At 39.1% G+C, this 19,709-nt stretch overlaps 1 protein-coding gene across 4 annotated transcripts in view; it reads right to left on the bottom strand.

The window, feature by feature from the left end:
- snrka (SNF related kinase a) overlaps nucleotides 1–19,709 on the bottom strand; it is a 66,194-nt gene that overhangs the window by 37,536 nt on the left and 8,949 nt on the right. For 2 of the 4 annotated variants that reach the window (XM_069920955.1, XM_069920957.1), the window contains exon 2: nucleotides 5,418–6,132. The exons of 1 other annotated variant lie outside the window; for it this stretch is intronic. In XM_069920955.1, the coding sequence (XP_069777056.1) occupies nucleotides 5,418–6,006 (589 nt within the window). In that variant the 5' untranslated portion in view covers nucleotides 6,007–6,132. Of the gene's footprint in view, nucleotides 1–5,417; nucleotides 6,133–13,943; nucleotides 14,038–19,709 lie in introns of all 4 variants that reach the window. One more of the 4 variants, XM_069920956.1, reaches the window with a different exon arrangement.

The following is a 19,709-nucleotide window of genomic DNA, read 5'->3' as shown; positions in this document are numbered from 1 at the left end:
AAAGGTCGAATTTGATAATAAAGAAATAAAGAATTCTTATCAATACCAAAATCTTCCCTCATCTGATTAAGAGATAACAATCTCCCAAATTTTTCACACCTTTAAATCTCCAATGCAATAAACTTTGATTATGTATTGAAAAAGAAATAAGTTGATTATTATACAACAGAGTAAAAGCCAATAATTTACCCCTGGAACCTATAATTTTATTTTTCTTTATCCACAACTTCATTAAATGTTTTAGTATAGGCACATTATATTGTTGTAACAAATTCATAGTCCACCTAAACAAAAATTGATGTATTTCAAATTCAGAAATATTTGCCATCTCAATTTTAGTCCAACTAGGAGGCCGCACCAAATCCATCAATGAAGTAATAAATTTAAGTTGGGCTGCCTCATAATAATTTTGAAAATGTAGTAAACGTAATCCCCCTAACTCATATTTCCAAGTTAACTTATTCAAAGGGGTATATTCAAATATACCCCTCCATAAAAACTCCCTAACCATTTTATTTAAATCTCGAAAAAATTTTGTCAAGTAAATACGGAATAGATTGAAACAAATATTGTATACACGGAAAGATATTCATCTTAATTGTATTTATCCTTCCCATTAAATTAATAGGTAAATCTTTCCATTTAATCAAATCAGTTTTAACTTTTTTCATTGACGGAGCATAATTTAATTTATATAAAGATTGATAATTAACATTCAAAATTATACCCAGATATTTAATTCGATCAGTCCACTTCAAATTAATAATATTCTTATAAACTGAATGATCTCCTTCACTTACCAGTAATATTTCACTTTTTTCCCAATTAACTTTATATCCAGAAAGACATCCATATTGTATTAAACATGCCTTCAAATGCAAAAGTGACTGAGCTGGATTTATTAAATACATCAATACGTCATCAGCAAATAAATTAATTTTATACTCCTCATCTAAAACTTTCATACCTTGTATCTGTGTATTTTGTCTTATCAACTGTGCTAAAGGTTCAATCATTAATGCAAACAAAGCTGGTGATAAAGGGCAACCTTGGCGAGTTGATCGAGTTAACTTAATAGATTCCGAAATCAAACGATTCGTCAATACTCTAGCTACCGGTTTACTATGTAGAGCCCTAATCCAACCAATAAAAGGACCAAACTTAAATTTCTCCAAATCTTTAAACAAAAAATTCCATTCAACTCTATCAAATGCTTTTTCTGCATCTAAGGATTGTCGAAATCTATTAATCAAACTAATCACTTGCAAAATATTATCTGAAGCATATCTATTCTTTATAAAAGCTGTTTGATCAATATGAATCAACTTTGGTAAAAATTTAGCCAATCTATTCGCTAATACTTTAGCTATTATTTTATAATCTACATTTAACAATGAAATTGGTCTATATGAAGATACCTTCAAAGGATCTCTATCTTTTTTAGGAATTACTGTAATTAATGCACTAGAACAAGACTCAGGTAAATCATAGTGTTCTCCAACTTGATGTAATACATCCCCAAACACTGTAGATAAATCATCATAAAAAATTTTATAAAATTCAACCGAAAATCCATCATCACCAGGCGATTTACCATTTGGCATTTCCAGCATAGCCATTTTAATTTCCGAATCAGTAAATGGTTCTTCTAACTCCTGTATATCTCCATCCTCTACTATCGGTAAATTCAACTGTGATTAAAAAAAAATCAATCAATCCAGTTTCCTGTTTTCCTTCAGATGTATATAACTTCTTATAAAATTCATCATTAATTTCACGAGGTTTAAGTAATAAGAGAGTTCCGTCTAACAGCATTAATAGTCTTCGATATCTGTTCTTTCTTTAATTGCCATGCCAATACCTTGTGTGCTTTCTCTCCCCATTCGTAATATCGTTGTTTAGTCCTATTAATCACACATTCAAATTGATAAGATTGCAAGGTATTATATTTCAATTTCAGCCTAGATAATTCTATTTTCTGATCTTCTGTAACATCTTTCTGAAATTCCTTTTCTAACTCATCAATCTGTTTCTCTAATTCAAGACTCTGATTTAATTGATTCTTTTTTATTTTAGAAGTATAACTAATTATTTGTCCTCTCAAATAGGCTTTCATTGCATCCCATAATACAAACTTACTTTGAACAGATTTAGAATTTTCTTTCAAAAAAATTAAATTGTTTTTTCAAAAAAATCAATAAATTCCATATAAGCTATTTGAATTTTCTCAGAAGTTTCATATGTAAAATATAACAGAGAATGATCTGAAATCACCCTACTTTTATATTCCGCTTGTTGTATTTTCCCTTGTAAATGTGCCGATACTGAAAAGAAGTCAATCCTTGAAAACGATTCATGTCAAGATGAATAAAAGGAAAAATCTTTCTCTGTCGGATTACGATGTCTCCAAATATCTACTAAATTAAGATCTTTCATCAACACTTGGACCTGGATTGACATTTTGGATTTTTTAACTTTCTCCGGAGATTTATCTAATAAAGGTTCCAAATCACAATTAAAATCACCACCAATTAAAATATTATCATTAGCTTGACCCAAACATAAAAATGCATCTGAAATACTTCCATCATCTGCATTTGGAGCATAAATATTAAGTAAAGTCCAAAATTCACTAAAAATCTTACAGTTTAATTTAAGAAGACGTCCAGCCTTTTTCATCATTGATTGTAATTCAAAAGATAAATTTTTATGTATCAAAATTGCTACACCTTTAGCTCTAGAATTAAATGAAGAAAAATATACATGCCCAACCCAATCCCTTTTTAATTTCACACTTTCCTTCACATTCAAATGTGTTTCTTGTAAAAAGGCAATATCAATTTTCATTTTCTTAACATACGCCAAGACTCGCTTACGTTTAATCTAACTATTTAATCCTCGAACATTAAAAGTAGCAAACCTCAACTTCGACATATCTACTATTATTACTAAATACCAATAATATCTTTATATAAAAACTCAAATCAACGTATATAGGCCCTCCAATAAAAAAAACACAAATTAAAAACTAAGAAAAAAACTATTAAAAAAAAATCCCCCCCCCAAAAAAAAACTACCAAAAGGTAGTAATCCCCTAAACAAAAATTGGGTGTGAATCACCCACCAGTAGCTGATGACTAGTAAAGAACTTAGTGCAAATCTCCCCCTCCCCAGCCAAACAATCAGTAACATCCAAGTATCATAATAACAAAAGAAAAAATAAAATAAGAAAATTCTTCTTTTCATCCAAAAGACTCCAAACTCGAAGATCCCATTTCGGAAGGAGGTGGACTCTTTCCATTCCCATTTTTCCCATTTCTGCCATTTCTTCAGTTTCCAGAACTACCAGATTTTTCTTTCGGAGATAATGGTGGGCTTTGTCTTTGACCTCTTATATCTGGCAATGAGTCAGCAAAAATCATTGCTTCACCATCAGTTTCAAAAAACCGAAATTGATTGTGATAGTACAGATCTATCACCAATGTACATAGTGTATATAGTTACTGTATCTAGACTATGCTTACAGCGATTGGCTGAGAGCTAAGGCACACCTATTGTCTGGGCCTTAAAGGGTTGTGTCCCTAGCCAGGTCGGATTATTCCGGACTGGTCGGCCACCTGTGAAGAGCTCCTGTTTTTTGCTAATAAAAGCCTTGGTTTGGATCAACAAGTCTTTGATTCTTTCGACGAGCTCTACATTGATAGTCTCCGTAAAAGACCTTCAACACTGCAGGGTAACAAAAAGTAGACTTATAACCTTTACGCCACAAGACTTCTTTAACTGGATTAAATCGACGTTGACGTTGAATGACATCTTGACTCAGATCAGGATAAAAAAAGACTCTACTATTCTGAATCCATAATGGGGTTTGTCGCTGTCTCGCGTTTTGTACTGCAAGTCGAAGTATTGCTTCTCTATCCAAATAACTCAGACATCAAATTATTACCGGTCTCGGGGGTTGACCAGCTGAGGGTATTCTTCTTAAAGCTCTATGGGCTCTTTCCAGTGCAAATCCCCCAGAGAAAAATTCTTGCCCTAATATTTGCGGAATCCAGTCTTTAAAGAAACAAAGAGGGTTTTGTCCTTCTATACCTTCTGGCAAACTAACAATTTTCACATTATTCCTTCTGCTTTGATTTTCCAAATAATCTATTTTTTTTTCTAGCTCCTTCTCACTATCTCCTAATTCTATGACTGATTTTTCCACCTTCAACACTTTTTCTGTGTTAGAAGTCACTTGTTGTTTCCAGTCCAAAAAAGCAGTCTGAAATTTTTTAAATTCTTCATAAGATGCATCCACACGTGTCTTAACTTATACCAGCATTCATTTGAACCATCTCCATCATTAAAGATGTCAACATAGGTTGAATAACTGCATTCAATTGCATACATTGAAAATCAGTAAATCTCACCTCTGCTCTCTCTGACATGGTGGCAGAACAAGATAACTGGAGCTCCTGCTGCAATTCAACAGAAGGCATTTTAAAAGTTTTACTGCGGGTCTGGACTCCCAGCGACGGCATCCCGACTTCTTCAGGGAGTTGCCGCTGGTCTTCCCCCTCATCTTATTGTTTTCTCATACATTCGCGAAAAAAAACGATTTCTTCAGATTGTAATGCTGCCTGATGCATTTCCTTTTCAGCCTCCACAGGCGATCCTTGGGATTTAGGTAATGAAGAAATTGAGCCTGGGGCTGTTTCAAGTTGTCTTGGCCCCAGATCTTCAGCACTTCGAAAATGTATCTTCTTTTGAACTTGAGATTTAGTCTTTTTACCATTAGTGGCCATAATAATTCCTTAATACTTTAAACTAAAATTTTAAAAGTTGGAAACAAAGGGTTAAAAAAGAGGTATTTAAAAGTCTGGCCAGAGAGGTCGAGATTGCACGTGTAGACTCTACGCCATCTTGCCACGTCCCCTCTGCCAAAGTGATCTTAATAAATTTGGAAACACTTTCGGCAGTTAACATTCATGACAGACAAATTCCCTAAAAGGAACATTGCAGATCAAGAGGGAGGTCCACCCCCATAATTTTTGTTAATATTCTCCCAAATTTATCCAAATTCATGCACAACTAGGTAGAATCTATATAACTTCCAATCTCTATGCAACATCTAAAACACATATTTGAGATTTACAATTCACTCTTATATAACTTTTGAGGTGTGAGATATAGTTGATGTAAAAAATTGAAATGTATAATTCTACATAAATTGTTACCCATTTATTATCAGGAAAAAAAAAGGTTTGTGGAGTAGGCCCCAAGTTGTATTAAAATAAGAAAGACCACATGAAGTCATAGGTTTCTTTCAAATACTAGCAATGCATCCAAATCGAGATTGAACAATTGTTGATAGTTATTGATTTTCAAATTACAATAAAATATGTCTTTAAAGCACATATTTAAAATGAACCTACCTACTGCAGGTGCATCATATTCATCTCCAAGCAGAATTTCTGGTGCTGAATATGCAAGTGACCCGCAGCTTGTTGTTAATTTCTTTCCAGGTTGAAACTTGTTGCTAAACCCAAAATCTGTAAGTTTTACAATTCCTTGATGTTCAAAGAAAACCACATTTTCTGGCTTCAGATCTCTGTGAACAACATGCAACTTATGGCAATAAGATATTGCATGTACAATCTGTGCAAAGTATTTTTTTGCTTGATCTTCACTGAGACCATCTTCATGCTTCATGATGTAATCAAACATATCACCTCCATCTCCCAATTCCAGGATAAGATAAAGTTTTGTTTGAGTGTCAATTACTTCATACAAGCGGACAATGTTGGGATGCTGCACCAGTTTCATGCATCGGACTTCCTGGAACAAATGCCCTGTAGCAACAGAGTCAAGTTTTGTTTTATCGATGACTTTCACTGCTACCTTTTCTCCAGTGAAAACATGACGTGCTAATTTCACAACAGCAAAATGACCCCTGCCCAATGTTTTATCTAAATCATATAGCCCAGCAATTTTTCCATCATATCCTCGTTTAAAACCTGCCATTCTGTTTATAAAATGGGAAGTGGAACTAGTTTATATCCAGTAGCAGATAAAATCTTTCAATTTGCCATTACTTCAAAATGTCCAAAGGACCCATTTTTTTTTCTTGCTATGTTTTTATGATGAAGCCTGAAATACAAGAGGAAAACATTAAGTTATTTACGTGTATGTAAAGACTTTCAAGTACTATAAATATGTGAAAGAACATCATCAATGTCTGCAATAGAAATATCATTTCATATAGATAGAAAAATAACAAGAATTATGTCACTGCAGTTACCAGTTAAAAATACATGTACAACTATTCAGTTCATAATACTCATATTGGATAAACAAGGGAATTTTAGGTATTTCATAATTTGTGTGTACAATGACAATGCCTTTTGAAAAATTACCTGATCAGAATTTTACTCTGACACATATTCTAACTGTGCAAATTAGGTTTCAAAGAAAAATGGCATACAGAGTATGCTTAAATATTTAACCTATTGGAATGTGAAGGCAGGGCTGGTGATTTATTACAAGAAATTTTCCAAAAAAGACAATGGAAGACGACAATGTACAAAAAAATTCAAATCGGAACAATAAATGTATTAATTGCAGGGAAAAAAGGCCAATTCATTACTAACCTGCATTTATCAGATACAAAAAAAATCAAGATTTTATAAGTCAACAAGCGATACTAAAACAAAACTGTCAGAGAGTAAATGAATGCAAAATTTATAACAATTTAACAATGAAAGTAAACTAATGGGATTTAGCTCAAGGCCTTGCTTAATGTCACTAGTTTTGATAACATATACCAAATATACTGGTATTTAATTGCACTAGCTTTTGGCTATATGTTGGTATTTTAATTTTCTAGATAAGTTAAGAATTAATGTGACCATATATTATTATGAGCAGTGTTCAGGTGCAACAAGAACTTACCAAAAATAAGGAATAACCTGTAAAATTTCCGAGTAAAAACTGTTTGAGAAAATAATTGCATTAAGCAACCTTGCACAAGTGATGTGGAAACAGTAAACCACATTTCCTTTTGGTTTGTGCATCTGTTAATGTCATCATGTGAATTTCCTTATTTTGCATTGTTTAAGTCTCAAATTAATTAATTGTTCCTCCAGTTATTTAGTACAAAGCCTAAAAAGATGTTCCACTCAAATAAGAAAACACAATTAACCATTGAGTCAGGTCAGAGTTAGGCAGCATAGAACAGGGCCTTCGGTCTATCTCAACCATACCCACCAGGTTGCCTTGCTGAGTTAGATTCATTTGCTTACATTTGTATTGATATTGCTCTTAAAGCTTTCCTATTCATAAAACTTTCCAAATACCTTTTAAGTGTTGTAATTGTGCCCAATTCTACTACTTGTTCCATATACCCACTCCCATCTATCTGAAAAATTTACCCCTCAGGTTCCATTTAAACTTTTCTCCTCTTAGCTTAACCCATGCTCTCTAGTTTTTGATATCTCTACTCTAGAAAAAAACTTTACCTATACCCCGGATTGTTTCATAAACCTTTGTAATGTCACTCTTTGGCCTCAAATCCTGGCAAAACAGTCCCATCCTATGCAGACTCTCCTTGTAATTCAAGCCCTCCAGTTCTGGTAACATTCTTACAGCCTCTCTCACTTAATCACATCCTTCCCATAGCAGGGGTGCACACAATATTCTTCGTTTAATTTCATCTTCATCTTTTTTTTTGTTACACAAAATTGCCAGAGAAACTGAGCAAGTCATACAGCATTCTTTATGTAGCAAAGATAAAGATACATAACCAAAGTTTTGGCCCTGAACCCTTCATCAAGGTATGAGCAAAATGCAGACAGGCATCTGAATAAAATAGTGGGGAAAGGAGCACAGACCCACATGAAAGAGATCATTAGTATATATGGGAGAGAGAACACAAGAGAAAACAAACTGAGGTCATGGGGGAGGGGATAGCTTTCTGAATGGAGAGGGAAGAGGGTGAAGAGCTGAAGGAAAGGAGACAGAGGTATGAGGAGTGTAAACTAATCACAGTGACTGCAGACTTTCTTGTTCAACTCCATCCACTTCATCTTGTAAAGCTGTAACATGATCAAATTCTTGTACCCATCACCCCACTTAATGGATAGCATTTCATACACCTTGTTCACCATCTCATCAATCTATGTTGCCATTCTTAGGGATTTATGCACTTTTATCCCTTGGTCTCTCTATTCTACAACACTCCCCTGGCCCTGTCTTTACTGCAAATCCTGTCGTGGTTTAACTTCCCAGCAGAGTACATTTCCTACCTGTTAAGAGTTAAATTTAACCTGTCATTCATCTTAGCCCATTTTCCCAATTGATTTAAATCCTGTTGTGATTTTAAACCACCTTTTTTACTGTCTATTCCACCGCCAGAGGTAAACAATAAATCTGCAGGTGCTTGGATCTAGTATAGTATACAAAAGAGCTGGAATAATTCAATAGGTCATGCAGCATGCATAAAAAAACACAAGGCAGTTGACCTTCATGAGGGTTCAGGCTCAAAATGTCAACAGCCTTGTCATTCCTATGGATGCTGTGTGACCTACTGAGTTTCTCCAGCAGTTTTGTGTACTCCTCCACAGCACCAACTTTGATGTCATCTGCAAACATACAAATCATGCCACCTACATTCTTATCCAAATCATTCATTTATGAGACAAACAACAAAACCAGCACTGATCCCTGTAGCACACCACTGGTCATAAGCCTCCAATTTGAAAAAGAATCACATCAAAAACCTTGCTGATGTTCACACAATCTTCTTGATCAACTCTTCTAAAAACTTAATTAAATTCTTGAGAAACAAATTCCAATGCACAAGCCCATGCTTGCTATCACTAATCTGACAATTGTCTTCCAAAATACAGACTGATTCTGTCTGAGAAACTCCTCCAGTAACTTTCCATTGACATTAAATTCATTGGCTCATAGTTCCCTGGCTTGTTCTTCCAGCCCTTCTTAAATAAAGCGACAACATTAACAGCCTTCCAGTCTTCTGGTACCTCACCAATGGCTGAGGAAGATGAAAAAATCTCTGCCAGGGCCTTAGCAATTTTTTCCTGGTCTCAAGACTGCCAACACCCACTCTTTCAAAATTATAATGTTCAAAGGCTCATAAATTCCAGATTTAGAAATAATGAGTGCTTAATTTCAAAACCAATCTTGAAATATTTTTTCAATAACTTTTATGACATCACATTAACCCAAGAATGAAATTTGTTTCTCAGGAGCATTTGCAAAAGATCAATTAGACATACAGAATCACCAGTATTTTCATGAAACTCTCCACACTTCAAATTTCTCTTTTAATTATATATTCAAAATAACAAATATTTGTTTCAAATCAATTTTTAAATAGCCAGTTTATAAAAACAAAATGTTGTCAATCTTTTTCATTCCATGCATCAAAATTTGTGATACCCAAGAAAATATGTATGGGCATGGTTTAAACTCATGAAGTTTGTTTTAAAGATAGTTTCATAAGAGTGGCTTTTAATATGTCTCCTTGGCTAAATATCTCTGAATATCCCTCTTCAATGGCCAAAAGAACTGAAAATGTTTTACAATCATTAATTATTTTTTCATTGAAATATGCTTCCATGTGGAAGAGCATTTCATACAGACTTCAAAAATGTGCATAGTTATATGCATGACAGGTTGAGATTCTGTTATTTTTTTCCTCAAGCGTCTTGGATGTTAACTCTGCATGTTTTATTTATACGTGGCAGCTCACCACTAGGCAGGCGAACCAGCCCCGGTTGTAAGCCACGCGGCGGGGCAGCTGGCCAAAATGGTGCCATCGGGGGGGGGGGGAAGAATTTCCTTTCCTTCCAGCACGGGGCTCAGAAGCCTGCGTTGGGGGACCACGTGACACCCAAGTGACGTCAGTGCCCTCCAGCGTGGTTCTCAGCCAGGTCTGGGCTGGGAGTATAAGTGGAGCCCAGCAGCCTGCAATAAACGAGTCTGCTCACTGAGCTCAACCCGTCTGGTTGTGTGTGTTATTGCAGGAGCAGTGTAGCTGCCGCTACAATTGGTGACCCCGACTGGTTGAAACGTCTTTGAATCCATCATGAGCGAGCCTGGGATCAGTGCTATAGCCGTGAAACTGCCTGAATTCTGGGTTCAGGAGCTGGAGACCTGGTTCAGCCACGCGGAGGCTCAGTTTCACCTCCACCAGATTTTGTCCGACACGACCAAATTCTACCATGAGGTCGCTGCTCTGGACCAGGCCACCGCCAGATGCGTGCTGCACCTTGTTCAGCACCCACCTGCCGAAGGCAAATACGAGACCATCAAGACTATCCAAACACCAGTGTGCCACTCGGATGCTGCACCTTGACGTCCTGGGGGACAGGTCCCTGATGGACGAGATGAGCACTCCAACTGACCATCCTTCGAACACATTTTCCTCGACCATATGCCCAGGGAGAGCTTCACCGACCCAAGGAAGGTTGTCCAGAAGTCCCAAGACCTATGGCTTGCACGATTCCTGGAGAGCTCAGCGGTCCAGTAGGTCCGAGGCACGGGCACGACCATGCCAAGCCCACCACTAGTGCTACAGCGAGCATCCGGCCCCTGCATGGGCCCCCAAGAGCATAACCAAGGCCACAGCATCTGCTCCAGACCTTTGCTTCTACCACCAGCACTGGGGAGCCAAGGCTTGGAAGTGTCGTCAGCCCTGCTCGTTCCAGGGAAATGACCAGGCCGGCTGCTGTTAATGGCTGCGGCGGCTGGCCAAGGACACAGTCTCCTCTACCCGCGGGACTCAGTCAGCGGCTGGCGGTTCCTTATTGACACTGGAGCCCATATCAGCGTCATCCCGGCCACGGCTGTCAAGTCCAGGAACCGACCTCGTGGATCTCCCCTCCATGCAGCCAACGCAACAGCAATCTGGATGTACGGAGACAAGACAGTCCACTTCGAAATTTCGCATGGAGGTTCACCGTCTCATCCCTCCTGACTACCATCCTGGGTGCAGACTTTCTACTCGCACACGGGCTTCTGGTGGACATTTGAGTTAGGGACCTGGTGGATGTCCGTACCTTCCAGGCCATTCGCCTTGACGCCTCCTGCTCGGAGCAACTGCAGATGGCCGTGATCAGCACGTCCAGAGACGAGTTCTAGCGAATTCTGGACAAGTTCCTGACACTCCTCAAGCCACAGTTCTCCGCTGCCTCGCCGTGCCACGGGGTGTTCCACCACATCCCCACCCAGGGTCCACCGGTTCATGCCAAGTCACGCCGGCTCCCGGCTGACAAGCTCCAGGTGGTGAAGGAGGAGTTTTCGCGCCTGTTTGAACTGGGGGTCATTTGGTGGTCAGACAGCCCGTGGGCCTCGCCACTCAACCTGGTCCTGAAAGCCTCCGGCGGCTGGTGTCCCTGCGGAGACTATCGACGTCTCAATGAGGCAACAGTTCCTGATTGTTACCCCATCCTTCACATCCAAGACTTTGCGGCCAACCTGCACAGTGCGAGGGTTTTCTCCAAGGTTAACCTGGTTCGCGGATATAACCAGATCCCGGTGCACCCTGAGGACGTACCCAAGACAGCCATCATCATCCCCTTTGGCTTGTTCGAATACCCGTGCATGCCGTTTGGGCTCAAGAATGCCGCTCAGACCTTCCAGCGCCTCATGGACTCTGTGGGCAGGGACTTGGATTTCGTCTTTATTTATTTGGACGACATCCTCGTCGCCAGCAAGGACCAGGCGCAACACAAGGCCCACCTACGTGCCCTTTTCTCCCGGCTGGATGACTTCAGCCTTACCATCAACCCGGCCAAGTGCCAGTTCGGAAAAGAGTCCATGCAATTCCAGGACCATACCATCACGGCTGAAGGAGCCACGCCCGCCGCTGTGAAGGTCGCTGCTATCAGGGAGTTCCCACGCAGGGGGCTGCAGGAGTTCGTGGCTATGGTCAATTTTTACAACCGCTTCATCCTGGGAGCTGCGCACATCATGCAGCCGCTATTCGCCTTCATCGCAGCCAAGCACAAAACGCTTGCTTGGAACCCAGAAGCCTGCACCGCATTTGATGCCACCAAGGATGCCCTCGCGAAGGCCACCATGCTCCCCCACCCACACACCGACCTGCATAAGGCACTCTCTGTCGATGTCTCTGCCACAGCCATCGGTGCTGTCCTGGAGCAGCAGGTGAATGGACATTGGAAGCCACTGGCATTCTTCAGCCACCTGCTCCACCCACCAGAACGCAAGTATAGTGCCTTCGGCATTTCTGCTATTTTTTGGAGGGGAGGACTTTTACCATCTTCACCGACCACAAACCTCTCACCCAGGCGCTCGCGATGGCAAAGGATCCCTGGTTGACCCGCCAGCAGCGTCACCTCTCCTTCATGTCAGAATTTACCACCGACATTTGGCACAAGGCGGGGAAGGACAATGTGGTTGCCGTTGCACTCTCGCGACCGGCCATCTGTGCGCTGACGCCCGGCCTTGATTTCGACCAGCTTCCCCAGGACCAGGTCTGATGAGGAGACAAGGGTCTTCAAGACCGCCATTATGGGCCTGCAGTTCCGAGACTTCCCGACTCCAAGTGGCGAAGGCACCATCCTGTGCAATATCTCCATGGGCACCCCGCGGCCAGTGGTTCCCCAGCAGTGGCGCAGACAGGTCTTCCGTCACATCCATAACCTTTCACATCCGTCCATCCGGTCCACAGTCCGGATGGTGGCAGAACGGTTTGTATGGCATGGGCTGCGGAAGCAGATAGCGGGCTGGGCCAAACATTCACCCATTGCCAGACGTCCAAGGTGCACAGGCACACCAGGGCACCCGTACAGTTTCCCGGGGCAACTGTTACCTGTTTACGATGGTGGTCCGCACCACCCGCTGACTCAAGGCGATCCCGATGCCAGACGCCTACACCGACTCTTCTCTCAAGCACTGTTGCATGGTTCGGTGTCCCGGGTCACTTCACGAGTGATCAGGGTGCCCAGTTCACATCTGCACTCTGGGCACAGCTTGCCAACAGGTTGGGGATCCAGCTACACTGCACCACAGCCTACCACCCACAGGCCAATGGACTGGTTGAATATCTGCACTGCCACCTTAAGACGGCACTCATGGCCCACCTCACCAGTCCCAACTGGGTGGACGAACAGCTTTGGGTGCTCCTGGGTATCTGTTCCACACCCAAGGAAGATCTGCAGGCGTCATCAGCTGAGCTGGTCTATGCTGCACCGCTGGCACTACCTGGTGAGTTCGTCAATGCACCTCACAATCCCCAGTGGTCACCGCACGAACTACTTCCTCACCTCAAGGCACGCTTGAACTCGTTCGAACCCCCACCGCCGCCCAGGCATGGCACCCGCCCGTCTCACGAACTGCTTTCCGCGGAGTAAGTTTTTGTTCAGCGGGGTCCAACCACGGCAACTCTGCAGCGACCGTACAAGGGGCCATACAGGGTTGTAGAGTGTTCCGTCTCTAAGTTCGTGGTGGACATTGGCGGCAGACGGGAGCTGTTTACCACGGACAGGCTGAAGCCAGTGCACCTCGATCTCACCGAGCCTGTGGTCGTAGCCCAGTCCAAGAAGCGAGGCTGCCGGCAAAAAAGGACATTGGCGCTGGTTCTGGGGTGGGCTGTGTGGCGGCTCAATTGGGGGTTTCCCTTCCTTCCAGCACAGGGCTCAGAAGCCCGCGCTGGGGGACCACGTGACGCCCGGATGACGTCAGCCCCCTCCAGCGCGGTTCTCAGCCAGTTCCGGGCTGGGAGTATAAGTGCAACCCAGCAGCCTGCAATAAACTAGTCTGCTCACTGAGCTCAACCCCTCTGGTTGTGTCTGTTCTTTCAGGAGCAGGGTAGCTGCCACTACATATAATCATTTTCAACACTTGCACAAACTGCCATATTCACTACTGCTTTGCAATCAATAACTTTCAAAAACAAAAAGAAATGTGTTGCCTACCATCTCCATTCCCAGATCAGACAGTCACATCAATATAAACTACAGTAGAGGTCGAAAATCTGGACTGCTCAGGGATTGGGTTGGTCTAGATTTTCTGGCAAATTTAAGGAGGAGTAAAGAAAAGATGAACAGGTACATTTTCTTAGTTTATTCATTAGTAAATACAGCATGCTTCATTTATCAAAACAAGCAGTTCTAAAGAAAAATGCTGCTGTGCATCTGTGACACACAAGCACACAAAAACCTGCTAAATTTAAAAAGTTTGAGTGTTTTCAAAAAGTCCAGATTCTCAAGTGGTCCACATTACTGGCATCTGGATTTTTGAATTTCTACTGTAATATTTTATATGCATCACCAAAAATTAACCTAAAACTTCAATTATATTTCCTCAGTAAGAAATTTATTAAATAGTCCTGATATCTATACGATACTAGTTATCAAAATAGTCAGATTGGTTATAAACTTGACAGAAGCATGTTTCAGCTACTAGCCAATATGTAATCAAAATAATTTGTTGCTAAAGTGTACAAAATAGAAAATGATAAACATTAAATGGTTTTTTTTTTAAACTTTATTTAAAATTTTATGACATGAATAAAATAAAAATTACATTTAAAGAAATAATAAAAAATAAGATAATAAAAATTAGAATACTACATCATTAAACTACACAAATTAACCCCCCCAATAATTATAACACAACATTAATCATCTAATTTAAAATTAGTCCAACCCTCCCCCCAAAATAAAGAGTGAAGAATTAATTAACAATATTGTAAAATAGAAAAAACCCCACACAAAAAAAGGATAAAACTTAACAACTAAAAAAATTACTAACAACAAAAAAAATATCAATACTAAAATAATACCCTTAAACATATATTTAAATCAAACATAATACATGTATTTAACAAATGAAATCCACTTTAAAACTAAGTTCAAATATTAAAATTATATATCAACCACATATCTGTTATTCAAAAAAATCATAATTAATAATACATAAATACAGAATTTCCATTAATACCAAGTTTCCTTTATAATTCATCGAGAGAAAACATCCCTGAGAAAAACAATCAGATAAACTTTTTATTCCCTTCCCCTCCCCTTATATAAAAAAAGAAAAAAGTTCAAACTCTTATAAAATTCTCCATATTCTTCATTTATAACATCTTCAAAATTCTCTATCAAAATTAACTTAATTTTATTAAACTCTTCTCCCTCAATGTATTTGTACTTAATTTTCTTCTTTTTCTTCTTATCACCTTTCCCCTCATCTTCCTGATCATCTAATTCAACATCCTCAATTTTTGACTTATTATCTTCTGTGACATCATCCTCTTAAAAAAGAAAGAAAAAAGAGAGAAACCCCCCCAAAAAAAGAGAAAAAAGAGAGAAAATAAAACCTCCTAATTCCCTCTCAATTACAATCAGAAAACAAAAAGAGTTTAAAAAAATTATTTATTTAAAAAAAATAATAAAAAAACCTTCACTTCTTAACCCAAAAATTAAAAAGAAAAAAAAAACAGGTCAGAGGTCACAACTACCTCCTCCTGTTTAAACCGCCCAAAGCGGTAACTCCCCCAAAATATTGGGTGTGAGATAACTCACAGGTAGCTGATGACTTCTGGAAACTAGTGCCCACCCAGTTCCCTCTCCCAACTCCCATTTCATTAAACTATCATCATTATTTACACTATTTAAACTCTTCTCAAAAAAAAGATAAAAGATTTATTTTTTTAAATTAACGTTACCACTTCGGTCACCATTGCTTCCGTTTCTTTTAAAAAACTGGATCCCACCTTACATCTCTACTCTCTTTGGAGACCTTGAAAGACTACATCGTTCCTGAAACTGCATGATTGGTAGAGACTGAGCAAAGTCCATAACCTCTTTAGGATTGTCAAAGAACTTTGGCTAATTTCCACCCTAAAAAATCTTCAGTACTGCAGAATACCTGAATGTTCCCTTATGTCTTTTTTTCCACAACCATTCTTTCACAGAATTAAATTTGCATCGTTGAAACATAATTTCTTGACTCAAATCTTGATAGAAGAAAACAGGATTATTCTGAACCATCAAAGGAGATCTATTTTGCTGGGCATTTCTAATAGCCATACGTAAAATTGTCTCTCTGTCACAATAGTTTAAACAACGGATCAAAACAGATCTTGGATTCTGTCCTGAAAAAGATTTTCTTCTTAAAACTCTATAAGCACGTTCCAGTATTAAACCTTCAGGGAATTTATCCTGTCCTAACACTCGTGAGGGAATTTATCCTGTCCTAACACTCGTGGAATCCATTCAGTAAAAAATTTTCTTGGATTTTTTTCTCACGTAATTATGCTCCAAGACAAACATCTGGTTTGGTAGCTTTACTACCAAACAAATATCAATGTGAAAGAAATGTTATTTCTGATGTATTCACAAAGATTGTTGAAATGTTAATGTTACCCTGGGATACATTATTCAAACTTTGACATTCAACATCAATATTGCAACTTTTAGAAAAATACTAGAAAAGCTCACATGGGGAAAGACTTTTCCCAAGTACAACCCATTGGAATCTAAGGAAGAACACAAAACTATGGGGAATTAATGGTAAACATAACAAAACAAAAAAACCTCAAACTGGGATGATATGTTTTGCTAAGGTCACCAATCTGATCTTTAACCTTGTGATTTAGATGTCAAAATAAATGTCAGTAAATAACAAAACTTTAGAATAAAGAGCATATATAAAATCATACCACAAAATATTTACAAGGATTTAGCTACAGAAATGACTTGATAAATGCTCATGCACCTTCATTTGTTGGTTAAATTGTAAGATCATTAGTCTGTATAATTTATACTTGCTTTTGGACTAAAATGAAATGGATAGAAAGTAACACTCAAAATAATTTAGTTATGATATCAATCTGATCATTAGTTTATATGCATATAATTAAGTAAACAAAATAAAAGGCAGAATCGGAATTTACTGTCATGAACATGTGTCATGAACATGTGTCATGAAATTCATTGTTTTGTGCCAGCATTACAGATGCAAAAATTGCTATAAATTACATTTTTAAAAATAAGTAAATTAGTGCAAAAGAAGAGAAGTGAGGTAGTGTCTGTGATTCATTGTCCATTCAGAAATCAGATGGCGGAAGGGAAATAAGCTGTTCTTGCACCACTGGGTGTTTGTCTTCAGCCTCCTGTATCACCTTCCTGATGATAGCAGTAAGAAGGCATGGCCTGGGTGGTGAAGGTCCTTGATGATAGAGACTACTTTCTTGAGACACCGATTCATATAATGTCATTAATTGAGTGAAAACTAATGCCCATGATGGGTATTATTTGGGCAAGTTTACAACTTTCTGCAGTAAAACACGAAAGTCTGCAGACATCATAGATGAAGTAAAAACACAATTCTGGAGCAACTCAGCAGGGTTGCAAAGATAAAGATACATAATCAACGTTTTGGGCTTGAGCCCCAAGCCATCCTGGGAGCCAAGGTTTCCACCAACATATTTTAGACCCACTAACTCCAATCCAATAACGACCTCAACTACACTTCTACACACTCAGTCCCCTGCATGGATTCTATTCCCTTTTCACAATTTCTCTATCTCCACTGCATCTGTTCCAAAGATGAGGTCTTCCAGTTCAGATCATCTGAAATGTCTGCCTTCTTTCACAAAGGTGGCTTCCCCTCCACCACCATCAACTCAGCTCTCACCCACATCTCCTCCATTTCCCGCTCATCTGCCCTGCCCCCCAGACACAACAAATACAGGATTCCACGTCCTTACCTGTCACCCCACCAGCCTCCGCATCCAAAAACCTCCATGATTTCCGGCACCATGGTCCCACTACCAGACACACCTTCCCTTCTTCTCCCCTCTCTGCCTTCCATAGGGACTGCTCCCTCTATGACTCCCTTGTGCACTCCTCCCTCCCCACCAATTGACCCCATTGGCACCTTCCCCTTTGACCACAGGAAGTGCAACACTTGCTCCCACACCTGCTCCCTCACCACAATTTGGAACCCCAGAAAGGCCTTTCAAGTGAAGCAACACGTCACTTGTGTATCCAAGAGAGTGATCTACTGCATCCCTTTGTGGCATTCTCCACATCAGAGTCTGGGCGCAGACTAGAAAATCAGTTCAGTGAGCACTATCGCTCTGACAGCATCGGTGACAAGGATCTCCCATGGCCTCATGTTCTAGCCCACCAAGACCACCCATAACTTGGAGGAACAACACTTGATTTTCCACCCGGACACACTCCAACCAGATGGCATTAACATTGACATCTCAAAGTAGAATTAACAAAGTTGATTATAAACCAAGAATTTTATCGAGCATTTCCTTTTGTTAATGACACGTACAAGGTCGGATAAAGAAAAAAAATCAGTTTAATTCAATGGTATTGAAAAGACCAGAGTTTTGTGATTTTGTCAGAAGGCAAGTACAATTTTTTTTAGACCATTTGAATTCTGTTCATAATAAATTTATTTTATGGGATGCGATGAAAGCATACTTAAGAGTTATACTTCTAAATACTTCTAAAATTAAAAAAGGATATGAAAGAAGTAGAACAATTGTAGAAATAGATAATAAATTTAGAAAAAGATTTGCAAAGGTGGACTTATGAGGAGAAATGAAGACAACTTATCAATAAGAAACTTCAATATAATACATTACAAACATACAGAACAGAGAAAGCAGTAATGAGAACTAAACAGATTTTATGAGATAGGTAAGAGGGCTGCCCACAAGGTCCTTTCTAGGTAGTTGAAAGCAGAAAAAGTCTCATGAACAATTAATGCAATTAAGACAGATTTGAATGTAATGACTTACAAACCTCAAGAAATTAATGAAGCTTTTATTCTAAGTTATATCAATCGGAGTCGCAACGAGACGATAATAAAGTAGAAAACATTTTGTCACAAATAAAGTTACCAAGGTTAAGTTTGGAAGAGGAAGTAGAATTGAATGCCCCCTTTACTCTAACAGAGGTGAGAGAGGCATTGAGCTCATTACAAAGCAATTAATCTCTGGGAGAAGATGGTTTTCCATTTGAGTTTTATAAATAATTTTAAGACGTTGATCCCTACTTTTAAGGAGGTATTAGGTCAGGCAACAGAAATACACACTCTTCTGGAATCTTTTTCCAGAGCAATAATAACAGTAATACAAAAAAAAATCATTTAAAACCATTGTCATATAGGCCTATCACATTGTTTAACACAGATTATAAGATTATTGCAAAAAAATTAGTGAAAAGGCTGACAAAAGTTTTACTAAAGCTGATAAATATAGATCAGACAGGGGTTGTAAAAAAAGAGACAGTCTGCAGATAATGTAACTAGACTACTTAATATAATACATTTGGCACAAAAGAGAAGAGATTTAAGTGTGGCAGTGGCTTTAGATGTGTAAAAGACTGACAGATTAGAATGGGACTTTTTCTTTATGGTGTTGGAAAGATTTGGGTTGGGACAGGTATTAAGATTAAACTCACCAGTTTGTTGTCTGTCACTAAGATGAACTTTCTACTATTGATGAAATCTTTTGACACCAAAAATTATCCAGTTGTGCATAATTCTGTTCACAGGGTGTTGAAGAGCGAGATGTATAAGCTACAGATTGTTCTCCTTTTTCTGTGACCTGTGACAATACTGCTCCTAAGCCCACTGGTAATGCATCAACCACCAGCGTCACTTCTTTGCCTGGGTCGTAGTGAACGAGAGCATTATCTTTAGAGGTCATCATT

This window comes from Narcine bancroftii, chromosome 2, assembly GCF_036971445.1.
Source record: "Narcine bancroftii isolate sNarBan1 chromosome 2, sNarBan1.hap1, whole genome shotgun sequence".
Classification (NCBI taxonomy): domain Eukaryota; kingdom Metazoa; phylum Chordata; class Chondrichthyes; order Torpediniformes; family Narcinidae; genus Narcine; species Narcine bancroftii.
This window is presented reverse-complemented; position numbering and strand designations above follow the sequence as displayed.